Source organism: Mercenaria mercenaria, chromosome 4 (assembly GCF_021730395.1).
Source record: "Mercenaria mercenaria strain notata chromosome 4, MADL_Memer_1, whole genome shotgun sequence".
Taxonomy (NCBI): Eukaryota; Metazoa; Mollusca; class Bivalvia; order Venerida; family Veneridae; genus Mercenaria; species Mercenaria mercenaria.
In genome coordinates, this window is record NC_069364.1 from 59,192,492 (window position 1) to 59,206,339 (window position 13,848).

The 13,848-nt window shown below is 36.5% G+C and overlaps 1 protein-coding gene across 1 annotated transcript in view; it reads right to left on the reverse strand.

Moving 5' to 3' along the window:
* Positions 1-1,548: 1,548 nt before the first annotated feature.
* LOC123551870 (DNA helicase B-like) overlaps positions 1,549-13,848 on the reverse strand; it is a 71,365-nt gene continuing 59,065 nt past the window's right edge. The window contains exons 16-20 of the mRNA XM_053542225.1: positions 10,529-10,739; positions 8,999-9,157; positions 5,580-5,780; positions 4,765-4,981; positions 1,549-3,749 (exon numbers count right to left, since the gene is read on the reverse strand). Coding sequence (XP_053398200.1) covers positions 2,086-3,749; positions 4,765-4,981; positions 5,580-5,780; positions 8,999-9,157; positions 10,529-10,739 — 2,452 coding nt within the window. The 3' untranslated portion in view covers positions 1,549-2,085. The remainder of the gene's footprint in view (positions 3,750-4,764; positions 4,982-5,579; positions 5,781-8,998; positions 9,158-10,528; positions 10,740-13,848) is intronic.

A 13,848-nucleotide genomic window follows, 5' to 3' on the forward strand; every position in this document is an offset into this window, starting at 1 on the left:
ATGCTGTTCGCTAACAGTTTCTCTAATTGCAATAGGCTTTGAAAGCGAACAGCATGGATCCTGACCAGACTGCGTGGATGCGCAGGCTGGTCTGGATCCATGGTGGTCGCAAACCCACAATGTTGGTTTCTCATGGCACGGCTCAGATGTGTTGCATTATACCAGACCTAAAGGATCTTGATCTCACCATATCAGCTACCCAAACAGATTTATCTTTTTCACTAAAGAGTGATTGGAGTAAATATTACAACCAAAAGAACTGGAAAGTGAAAAGTAATGAGGAACAAACAGTAATATCGCAAACTACACTGTTTACAATAAATCTTACAATGAGTTTTCAGATATTTAAAAATTGTTTAATTAAAGAACAGTAATCAATTTTAAATCATCTAATACAAACTTAAATAAGAAGTAACATGAGTATTTAATAAAATATTTTACATCAATCTGATTATATACTTAAGGCCAGAAGTCTTGCACAGGTTTTTAAAATGATACTTTTTACAATCATTGACAGATTTTTATATGCTTGGAATAACAGCTACTCATGTTACATGGAAGTTTGGTCTGCATGTCGAACAAACAACTGGACACTTATGATAAAGTTATGCCACAAATGGGCCAATTCATGACCTGCCTTGATCAAGTGGTCCACATGAGACAGCTCATCAGCAGGACAGACACATTGCGTTAATGCATCTGCACAGGCGATTTAAAGTCTAGAATGACACTGGTTCGTGACAAGGTTTTTCTAGTTTTAGTACTAGCGACGCACTAAAAGGGGCAATTCGAATAAATTTGGGAGAAGACTGTATAGTGACGCTACAGATCAAGTTTGATGAAGATCCATTGAGGGGTTCATGAGAAGAAGTCAATAAAAGGTATTTTTTTTAGCCCTAGTGGCCCTTTAGGGGCCAACTGCCGCCATTTTAACAAATTTGAGAAAGGACATTTGGAGGAAGACCTTGCAGTGATGCTACAGACCAAGTTTGGTTCATGAGAAAAAGTCATTTAATTATAACAACAATATTTTTTTAACAAAGGAATGAAAATGTTTGCTACATTTTGAAAGTTTTCAATAAAAAAATTAAGGTATTTTTAATCTTGAATTTATCTTGGTTGCTGAACCCGCGCGAACCTTCAACATCGTTTACAAGAAGTTGCCATTTGGCAAAATAATTCGGGCAAAACGTCCATACTGTGGCCCAGAACACCTTTAATTCCCTCTCAATTGGTCGACAACACCAACTATGGGCAGAACAACTTGATGAAATGTTCTTTTTACCAACAAGTGCAACGGTATGGACAGGGTTCAAGTACTATATGAAAACAGACTTTGTCTTCATGGATGACATTATTCAGGGCGGTAGAAGACCCAGGACTTGTATTATTACAAGATAATGCATGTCCATACAAGAATAGCATTACAAAGAGATTTCCTCAGCCAGAATAATGTTGCCTTCATTGATCCCTGGCCAGGAATGAGCCCAGACTTTAACCCTTCTGCACATATGGGCTGTGAAAATTCTAATGTGAATCAACGGGCATTTCTTGGAAAATGCTTCTTTAGATCAACAGTACCTGCAGAAGCTTGTGAGGCCTATGAAAACAAGATGCTTTGTTGTTATTATAATTCGAGAACACACATGCCTTACTGACTGTGACAATGATTCTATACAACTGAATCTAAGTAGACTGTGAAGTTAATTTTGACAGCGGCATTTGAAAACATTGAGAATTAAATTTTTGTTTATCAATGAAATTCTATGAAATTATGGACAAATGGGAATTACTAAATTGTCTTTATATCTTAGTAGAATAAAAGCTACTCAGATTAGTAGTTTTAATCTATTCATGATTTAATGGACCATACAAAACCTTTGGCCTTAAGCATACAATCATTACCTCAACCAGCAATGGGAAATGTATATATAATTTTTGACAACTGTATCAGTTTTACTATACAGTATTTACATTTACAGCTTGTTGCAGTAAAATTTTCCACTCTACTGAGGTCATCATATTAAATAAAAACATGAGGTGTATGAACTTACATATTAAATATGTTATCGAACCTCTGGTTCATTAAAATTTCAGTTTTGATAATGAGCGTTTTACAGGTGAAACTTCTATGTTATCACTATCACATACATCAAGCCCTCGTTTTCGACTTGGAGATAATTTCAACTTTCTTGGTGGGGTTTCGAAAAGAGAGGGACTGGGTGGGGAGTGTGTAACACTTATTTCTGGAACTTCTATTTGCGTATTTTCTCGATACAAACTATCTTCTAAAATTTGCCTTTCATTTATAGGGCTTTTATCTGTTATATTTTTAATAAAATGTGAAGTTTCACCCTCCCTATCTTTCCTTGTATCACTGTTATCCATGTTACTGTCGTCATGGTTACTACAGGTCATGCCATTAATGTCTTCAAGGTCAAGGGTCATATACTGCTCATCATCGACCTCAGACCACTGACTGTTTACAGACATGTTGGTAGAGTTCAGATTTTTCTGTATAGTCTGAATACCAAGCATCTGTTTCTTTGCATAGACACTTGTATTTCCAGTTACACTAGTATCTATACCATCCTTGTGCGAGACAATAACACCAGACATATTTCCTGAGTTTTGTTGCTGCAAGTTAGATTCGTCAACAAGTTTCAAGTAATCACTCTCATCTATTTCCGACCACTGCGACTGGACAGACTCGTTACTCTTAGGTTCCTTGATATCATCCAGCTCACTGAGTCGCCTCGCCTTGTCTTGTCTAAAATTAAAGTTTGACGGCGACATGGTTATCCTCTTACTAGAACTGAATACACTAGAATCTAATGATACTGGTTTACTTTCTGAAAATGATACATCATAATCTGTTGTTAAAGGCGATATTCCAGACCTGATATGACACTGGAAGTCTGATGAAGTGCCTGTTACTGGTGAACTTGTATTCTGCGCACCTGCTATGTTTGGACTGAAATTTGTCCTGTTCATTAATGGTGTTATAGGCGACGATACCCCTTGAATGCTGTATCTGTATTTTCTACCCCTTGAAATGTTCAAAGGTGTTTCAACACTCTGGCTGCCTATGAATGATAATGGTTTTTTCCCTTTGGCTAAACTCAACTTGTTCTTATTCCTGCCTTTTAAATGAGCAATTTTATTATCATTCAAGTTAACACTTTCTGAATTACTCATGTGTTTTTGATTAGCATTGGTCTCATTAAGTACACTCTCCTTACTTTTATCATTGCCTTTCTGCAACTCTAGAGTAGCTTTAGCACGAGATCGTGCACGTGTTGTCAGAGGTGATATCAAACTTTGAGAATCATCTGATTCAGGATCAGATCCATTATCCATTTCCTCCTCACCTCCCGACTCTTCGGTTTCCATGTTCCTAATACAGTCTTTTGTTGCAGCTGCCTTATCACTTCTGTTTGTATTGGAATGATCGAAGATAGAAGGGTTTTTATCACAGTGATTAACATTTTGTTTGCCACTTCCTCTATTCAAATGGCACAATTTGAAGCCATTTTGTTCATGATTGTATGCTTGCCCACTAGCAGCTTCATCTAATGCTAGTTTGGTTTCTAGCGGAATGCTATTGCTGTCTACAGCATGTGATTGGGTTTTACCTCTTGCAGGTTTAATTTTTGTAAATAAGCTCTGAAAGTCGTCCGATTCATATTCATCAATGTCGCTGCTCTCTGTTTGACCGTCATGTTCACATGCAAGAGAACTAAGGATATCTACAATATAAACATTTAAATAGAAACTTTTTTCTTAAATATTCTTTAAATTAGTGAATTTCTGAAATATAGCTGTGGAATCTTGTACTTTTGCATGAAAAAATGAAATATATTTTTACCTGGTACAGAACTATACAGCTTACTTATCATGAAATAAAATGCAAGTTTTGTCTGTTTTACAAACATGTGAGATCTAAATGTCTTTCAACTTGTAATCACCAGATTCTACATTTTCAATTCATTTAAAGTTAAATATTCCTGAAAGTTTGCATCATTTCATTATGGGAAATGTATTCTACTCTTACAACTTTTACTAGATCATATACAGCCGCCATAATAAGGTTACAAGTGTCAGTTTTGAAATATAGCTGTTATAATATGTAGCTCAGTGCAAATGGTAATTCTATCAAGAGATAAATTTTCCTTAATGCTAAGACAGAAAATCTTCATAAAACTTTAACTCAGACAAAATCAGCCAGTTAGTTTAACTAATGGGCCTCTGCTTCAAACTGATTGTGCCAGTGTTTAAGCACATAACTGACAAGTTCTCATTATGTAAAGAAGATGAAGGATAAACAAGACCATTGCCCAGCAATAAAATCCCTCTACCAGAAGGACTTTGTATAACTGTAATAAAACTTGAATCTTCGTAACACATTTCATGAAATCATCTCTTTTTACTTTTTAAAGTTATGACAGGATCTACCTTTTGTGACTGAGAGCCAGACAGACAGATGGATGGATGTACAGTTGGATGAACAGACAAAATAATATGTGTTACAGTGTATATTCTCCAGAATGCCTTCTATATTCTCCATACTGGTTCCATTTCTATCTATACGACATGTTTGATGAAAAACACTTTTACTAGCTAAATTATCACTGGGTCCATTTTTTGTTGTATTTGTTAAGTAATTTTGCAATGACTGTTTACTAACCAATGTGATGATATCAATTTTACAGTTTCCTGATTGATTCAATTTACATAAATAAATCAAAAAGTACAATCAAATACCTGTGACCATTTGTGTATTATTTAAGGTAGCATCCCCAGATCCACTTGGTAACTCATTTTTCATTGGCTGTTTGTGCTGGCCATGTGATACCGACACAGTTTTACTAACTGCTGAGTTATTTCCCTTCACAGGGGCTCTTTGTGACAATGGATGAAATGCTGTGATGTTCATAGACGACATTTGCATTGCTTCTGTGGTGTTGAAATCTTTGTTTTTCTATAGGAAATATAAGTTCATTTTATATCAAAAGTGACTTTAAAACAATATCACAAAAAGCCCACCTAGTTATCTCAACAGTATGGAAGTTGTAGGTTCAAATTCAAGGCCGACTTATCGACTTTGTGACCATTTGCTAAAGAAATTGTGTTTGTCATTTGATCAACCTACAGTAAAAGGTTTTTTTCCTTATTTCTCATTAAATAAAGTAGGGTTATTATAGCTGTAACCTGCAATGTTGTATTTGGCTTAAGAGTGGTTAGCTAGTCTTGGATCCGAAGAGGTGCTTGTGCTTGGCAAAACCCAGAAAACTCCTTGTTTCGGCAAGTTTTCCAGTCATTGTATCAAACTTTGTTCTTATAGTGTAAAAGTAAATTAGTCACAAAGTTCCTGCAGAATATATGGCATTGATAATATGCTTTTGACAACTATTCCAGCAAGAAATCAAAATAAAATATTTTTTCCCGTTTTTGTTATTTTCTTTTTATGTCTGTTTTAAATAGACATATATAATTTCAGAGCTAGATCTACAGTACTGGCTTTGATTAGGGCGCTAGAATTGTGATGAAATTCAATCACTGCCGTGTACATGTATTACCTGCAACAATTCAAGGAGCTGTTTTCTAAGACTGGTCTGCCGTTTAATCTCTGAACGTTTAACTGCATTCCGCAGTATGTCCTCTCTACCAATAATGAACACAGATTTACGGCCCCTTGTAACTGCTGTATACACATGCTGCCAGTTCTGTCTCCAGGTCCCGTTACCAACTATATACACCACATTATCTGTCTCTGAACCCTGATAAACAAATTACATGTTATATTGTATACATAGGCTGCCAAATCTGTGTCCAGCTAAATAACAACTATATATCTTTGAACCTGATAAAGAACACACTTATCATGTTATATTGTGTACACATGCTGCCTATTCTTTCAGAATATTTCATAATAGTAATTCAATATACAAATTTCAACTGTTCCATTTAACAAAGTGAACTGCTTGTAACTCCCTAATCACACAATAAACATATCTTTTTACTAAATAACTGTTCTGTGGGAGCTAGGTCTGTACAAATAAATGGAATGTGTGACTGGTTCCATTCCAGGTATACCTGATCTTACAAATATTCCTAATCTTATATTACACATACCTGGAATGCATGAATGGTTCTAGCCTCAATATGTCTGATCTTACAAGCCTTTTTAAACTTAAAAAAACACATGCATTGAATGTTTGATTGGTTCTAGACCGGGGCAAGCATCCCTGAGCTGATATCCATGCTTACCTGGAATGATTGAATAGTTCTATCCAAGGCATGCCTGATCTTATAAACTTTCAAGATCTTATATGAACACATCTGGAATGCATGAATGGTTCTCTAGCTCAGGCATGTCTGATTTTACAACCCTCAGATATCTACACTTATTTCAAATGTATGTATGGTAACAGACCAGACATGCCTGATCTTTAAAGTGTTCCTGATCTTATATTACATGTACCTGACTTATACTGTTTAGGTAGTTCTGCATGCTTGCATGTCCAGGCATGTTTGATCTGACAAGCCTTCCTGGTCAGATATCTACACTTACCTGGAATGTATGAATGGTTCTAGCCCAGGGCGTGCCTGACTATACAAGCCTTCCTGGTCAGATATCTACACTTACCTGGAATGTATGAATGGTTCTAGCCCAGGGCGTGCCTGATTATACAAGCCTTCCTGGTCAGATATCTACACTTACCTGGAATGTATGAATGGTTCTAGCCCAGGGCGTGCCTGACTATACAAGCCTTCCTGGTCAGATATCTACACTTACCTGGAATGTATGAATGGTTCTAGCCCAGGCGTGCCTGACTATACAGTAGTGATTGGCTGACAATCAGCGACAATCATCGGCATGGCATTCATGATCACGATCGCCGACCACTTTTTCCTGACCGATTAATTACTTGGCACCCTAAATAGATAATTTTGTTGTTTCTGACCTTTTTCTTTCTGGTATTTATGGTTCTTTGGGGCAATTATGCCAAGGGAAACACTACTCTTCTGCATAAAATGACTTCCTCCAACGTCTTGAAAGAACTCGAGGTCATCTATGATCACCCAGATTTTGGAAGATATATGGCTTTTACAAAATTAAGCCGGGAAAACCATCATCCAAAACTCGACATTAGTATGGCAGTATGCATAGCATGCCGTAAGACTTACGCAAGCAGAAGTATTTTCAATTTTTAATTTTGTGGGATTGAAATATTCCAGTCATTAACTAAGAACTGATAAATCGTTAGTACTTTTTTAGGTACAATTAATTTTTAATTTAATAACACAATATCACTGGATTAATACCGTCTCTTTGCACCCTGGTGAAATTAAGACGAGTACCTGATTTGAAGTTTACTATCTTCACAAATGTTTTACTTTTACTCGTGTTAATGAAGGGATTCAAAAGAAATAAGGTATTTAATCTCTGTGTGGTTCATTTGTTAAGTAATGATATAAAACATACACTGTGAAGTGAACTTACAGATATGCAACTAAAATAACCAATTATCCGATTATATCCGATTAATCGAATCGGTTGGCTTGTCCGATTAATCGGTTGGCACATCTAACTGATTTGCCCATCACTACTGGTCAGATATCTACACTTACCGGTTCTAGTCCAGACATGTTTGATCTGACAAGCCTTCCAGGTCAGATATCTACACTTACCTGGAATGTATGAATGGTTCTAGCCCAGGCGTAACTGACTATATAAGCCTTCCTGGTCAGGTATCTACACTTAACTGAAATGTACGAATGGTTCTAGTCCAGACATGTTTGATCTGACAAGCCTTCCTGGTCAGATATCTACACTTACCTGGAATGTACGAATGGTTCTAGCCCAGGCGTGCATGACCGTACAAGCTTTCCTGGTCAGATATCTAGATGCGCAGAATCGTTATTTTCAATTTCTGCGCAGGTGATATGATCCATAATTTCATATCACATGCACAACAGCGTTATTTTGTTTTTCTGCGCATGTGATATTATTTTTTCATATCACCCGTTGAGAGATTGATACTTTTGCATTGATTAAAAGAGTGAGTCGATTAATTTTCAGACGAGGCGCTTATATAATTATACTTTAGGATTAAATTACCCTTTTTTGCTGCTCTTGCATGAGCGAACACGGTCGCTACTGACTATACAAGCCTTCCTGGTCAGATATCTACACTAATACCAGTTCTAGTCCAGGCATGTTTGATCAGACAAGCTCAGATATCTACACTTACCTGGAATGTATGAATGGTTCTAGCCCAGGCTTGCCTGACTTATACAAGCCTTCCTGGTCAGATATCTACACTTAACTGAAATGTTAGAATGGTTCTAGTCCAGACATGTTTGATCTGACAAGCCTTCCTGCTCAGATATCTACACTTAACTGGAATGTATGAATGGTTCTAGTCCAGGCATGTCTGATCTTATAAGCCTTCCTGCTCAGATATCTACACTTTAACTGTAATGTATGAATGGTTCTGTCCAGGCATGTCTGATCTGACAAGCCTTCCTGGTCAGATATCTACACTTAACTGGAATGTATGAATGGTTCTAGTATGGCATGTCTGATCTTACAAGCCTTCCTGCTCAGATATCTACACTTAACTGGAATGTATCAATGATTCTAGTCCATGCATGTCTGATCTTACAAGCCTTCCTGGTCAGACATCTACACTTACCTGAAATGTATGAATAGTTCTAGCCCAGGCATGCGTGACCGTACAAGCTTTCCTGGTCAGATATCTTAACTTACCTGCAATGTATTGATGGTTCTAGCCCAGGCATGTCTGACCTTACAAGCCTTCCTGGTCAGATATCTTAACTTACCTGAAATGTATGAATGGTTCTAGTCCAGGCGTGCATGACCTTACAGTTTTTTTTGGTCAGATATCTTAACTTACCTGGAATGTATGAATGGTTCTAGCCCAGGCGTGCGTGACCGTACAAGCTTTCCTGGTCAGATATCTTAACTTACCTGGAATGTATGAATGGTTCTAGCCCAGGCATGTTTGATCTGACAAGCCTTTTTGATCTGGCCTTTATCTACCCAGAACAGAAACTCCTCCTCTTTGTCCTTATCTGACAACTGTAGAAAAGTTCGCATTTTTCCAGTATCATCTCTTGTCTCTAGCTCCTGAAAGATAATATATACTCGAGTTCTCTTCTATCCAAAAACATTATACATATAATGTGTAATCCTGAAATGTCCATGTTTTGTAAAACAGTTTGATATCAAAGTTACTCACAGTTGTGATATAGGATTCCTGGCTTCATATTTTAGTGAGAACAGCTTTAATACTTTCAACCCATGTACAATGTTGATCATCATGTACTTTCTATAAGCATCTTAGATGACTTTGAAATATTTTTTGCACTTTCCTTAATTAATTTGCAAAACACATAATGGAACTCATTTTATAAGCCACTTTTCCATAATATATTTTTTAACAGATAATTTCATTTTTTACAAACTAAGATATGGAAGGGTCACTTTTAGGGTATAAAAAAAGATTTATATAAAAACAAGAGATGTCACTATTAGTGAGAAATGCCCCCAAAGCGTGCCCAAGAATGCTACAGTTGTCTGCACAAAATATGCCAGAATAGTTTAGGTACAAATCATTTGTGACCTTGACCTTGACCTGAGAGACATGGGTCATAAGCACGGCACAGCTTCTCAATATGATTAACATTTGTGTCAAATTATTTTCAAATCCCTTGATAAATGGCAGAGTTATGGACCAGACAAGAAACAGACCATGTTAATCTTTGGCTTCTAAGTGTGACCTTGACCTTGGAGCTAGGGGTCCGGGTCTTATGCAAGACATGTCATCTCATTATAGGGAACATTTATGCCAAGTAATTTTAAATTCCCTTCATCGATGGAAGAGTTATGGACCGGACAAGAAAAAGACCATGTTAAAACTTTAACCTCTAAGTGTGACCTTGACCTTAGAGCTAGGGGTCTGGATCTTGTGCATGACATGTCGTCTCATTATGGGGAACATTTATGCCAGGTAATTTCAAAATCCCTTGATGAATGGCAGAGTTATGAACCAGACACGAAACAGACCATGTTAACCTTTGACTCTAAATATGACCTTGACCTTGGGGTAGGGGTCTTGGTCTTTAGGGGTCTGGGTCTTGCGCATGACACATCGTCTCATTATGGTAAATATTTATGCCAAGTTATTTCAAAATCCTTTCATGGATGGCAGAGTTATGGACCAGACACAAAACAGATCCTGTTAACCTTTGATCTGTAAGTGTGACCTTGACCTTGGAGCCAGGGGTCTGGGTCTTGCACGTGACATGTCGTCTCATTATGCTGAACATTTATGCCAAGTTATTTCAAAATCCCTTTATGGATGGCTGAGTTACAGCCAAGACAAGAATTTGCACGCACGCACAGACTCACAGACGGACAGAGCCATTTTAATATGCCCACCTTTGGGGGCATAAAAATAAATAAATTGCCTTAACAACTGTTAAAAATAATACTTACCTCAACAATGAAGAATATTTCTCCATTACACAGCCTGATCTGATTGGTTTTATGTGACCCTTCACCTTTCTTTTTAGAGGAACCAGCTGCTGTTGTATCCAGGGATCCATTCAAAGTAGACTGGTCTCCAGAATTACCAAGCAGACTGGTGTCTTCATCATCATTTACAGTCCTTTCTACTCCACCCTGACTTTCCTCCTCCTTAACTTTCCTAAAATTAACAGAAATATAGAGCTCTTTAACCTCTACCCTGCTAAATTTCTAAAATGGATTGGTCCATCCTTCAATTTTGGGCAGTTTAACCACTTATTATTCAAAGGGGTTATCACTGAAAATTTACTGACTTAATAGCAAACAGTGCAGACCATCACCTGCCGCCAGCAGGCTAAAGGTTAAAAGAAATAAGCTTTCAAGAATATAAGACAGAAATTATTAACTCTATAGCATAAGTACTAAGCTTATATGAAGAAGTTAAATTCTGCACAGAAATGTAAATAATGTTTTATCTAAACAATTTTTACTCAGAAGAAAGAAAGTCTGGTGATTTCAACAAGCTGATTGAGATGTTAGACCTACTCTTCAACAGAACAACATATCCTGAACAAAACTAATCTAAAACTCATCATGAACACAGTCTCAAGGTCATCATTTTACACTTGATTGGACCTGTGTTTAGAACGATTACTAGTTATCATCCGTGACATTTTGCTCCGTATCACTTCAAAATGACTTCCAAACTACAAAGTGTCCTTGAAAAGTTTTCTGTATCACTGATAGATCAAAGTAGTAAAAGTATGAGCAAAATGCTAAAGTTACCCAGATTTCTGAGCAATCCAAACATATAAAATGTATGGAAAACGACTGCAGATAAAATGAAATGTTTGAGTCAGCCCTGAATGCTAAAACAAATGGTGTTTCACTGTAACTGTATTAATTTTTTGTTTGGTTTAAGGTAGTTCTGCACATTTGGATCAATTTTTTTCTACAATGTAGAATTTGATTAAACCCTGATTTTTCAAAACTTCAGTATATACTTAGAAAATCTGGCAAAAAAAAAAATATAGGATTACTGTGAAATCATTAAATTTCGTGGGCATGAAATTTCAAGGTTTTGGTCAAAACGGCAATTTCTTGGGGATATGAATTCGTGGATTTAAACTTTTGAATATAAAATGAATGGGAATTTTACTTGTTCGTTGGGATTAAATTCCATGGATTGACTCAACTACGAAATCCACGAAAATTAGTCCCCCACGAATATTAATGATTTCACAGTATGTGCTAGATTTTTTGCTTGAATTTTTTTTATCTCACACAAGTTTTCATAATATGAGTCTATGGTAAAATCACAATTTTGATAACATTTTTGCAAATTGAATTTTCCACAATGTAGATTTTAATGAAACTTCTAACAGTTGTATAAAAATATGTCCTAAAATATGGTGAAATAAAATGTATAGGTCTGTGTGTGTGGTTTTTTTTTTTTTTTAGATATTTGCCAATGATTAAAGAAATCCACACATTTCAAAATAATTTTAAAACACCCCTTTCTGGAATTATTATTAATTTACGTGTCAGATGTTTTCATTTCATATTTTTACTTTCAAAAGATAGTAACTTCTCCTGGCAATAAATTAACTCATTGGTTAGCATTAGCTCATAAAATGATTTTCATTTCTATATGCTGAATCAAGGGTTTAATTTACGTTTTCCAGACAAATGACGTTATGCCATTACTTCCGTTTAACTAACATGCAGAACTACCTAAAGGTCACACCGACACAATTATAAGTCATATAGCCACTTTCCAGCTTCTGATGGTCGAGGAAGACCCCAGGTGACCTTCCATGCATTATTTCATCACATGCAGACACTTTGGTAAAACCACTGACCTTTCTTAGCCAGATGGATGGCTTCCTTACATGAAGAGCGAGGCTCCATCCCACATTGATGAGGGGCAAGTGATTTGAAGTCAGCGGTCTTAACCACTTGGCAACAGAGGCCCCTATTATGTTATTACATGTAACAAGAAATGAAACAAATTAAAAGAAAAGAAATGAACAATCAGATAATACTAAATATAGCTTTTAAACAGTACACGGTGTGTATGCAAATCGGATACCTCTCTGTAGTAAATAAGAAAACGGATCCCTCTCTGTTCGGACCTTCTATGTGGTAAACAATGAACTCCAACATCAGTGAGCTCGGAAAAAAATCAAAATTTTCCTCCTGAACACAGGTTTGTGCATAAAATCACATGAACTACGGGAAAACGTAGCTATAAACCATTGCTTTTTCATCGCTACATTTGTTTTATCAACTGACACAAGTCCAAACGAAGATGGAATGTAGACGGAGGGTACCGTGTAGTACAGACAATAAATTTACCTCTGACAAAAAGTGTAATCTAGATAAAAAATTATCAAGTAACTAGATGCGTGTCATGTCCATAATATACTTCCTGTCCTGTACATGGTTTCATAACTTTCGGTGAAATATTTAAAAGATATTTTCAACAAAAACTTTTAAGCACTTCATGTGTATTTTTCTCTAAGTCAAGGACCATAACTCTGGACTGGCAGAGTGAAATACCAAACAGAACACCAGGTGTACAACTTCACATGTGATATAACAATCCTCAAAGTGACTCTTTTTCAAATACTTTTTGTTTGTTTTGTTTTGGGTTTTAATGCCATTTTTCAACAGTATTTCAGTCATGTAACTGCAGGCAGTTAACCTAACCAGTGTTCCTGGATTCTGTACCAGTACAAACCTGTTCTCCGCAAGTAACCAGATACTTGCAATACTAACTTGTATGCCCTTTGTACATACTTTGACTAATCAAAGGCCATCACCCTGGTCTAACCAAAAGAAATTCCAAACAAAACTCCAGTGCACAACTTCACATGCTGAATGATAATCCTAATATGTTTCATGAACCTCGGTCAAATAGTTGCGACACAATTTTTAATGCGCTTTAATGCAAATTTTTGACTAAGTCAAGGGTCATAACTCTGGCCAGTGGCTGAGTGAAATTTAAACAAAACACCAGGTACACAACTTCACATGTTGAATAATATTCCTTAAATGTTTCATAATCCTAGGTCAATTACTTTTTGAGATATATGTGACACAAATTTTTAGGCCCCTTTGGTGGCATATTTCTGACTAAGTCTTGGGACATAACTCTGTTCCCAATTAAAACATTTGGTGCACAACTTCACAAGCTGAATGACAATCCTGGGAGGTTTGATGACTCTGGGTCTAATACTTCTTGAGATATGCACAATACAAATTCGGACTGGCAGACAGACATATGG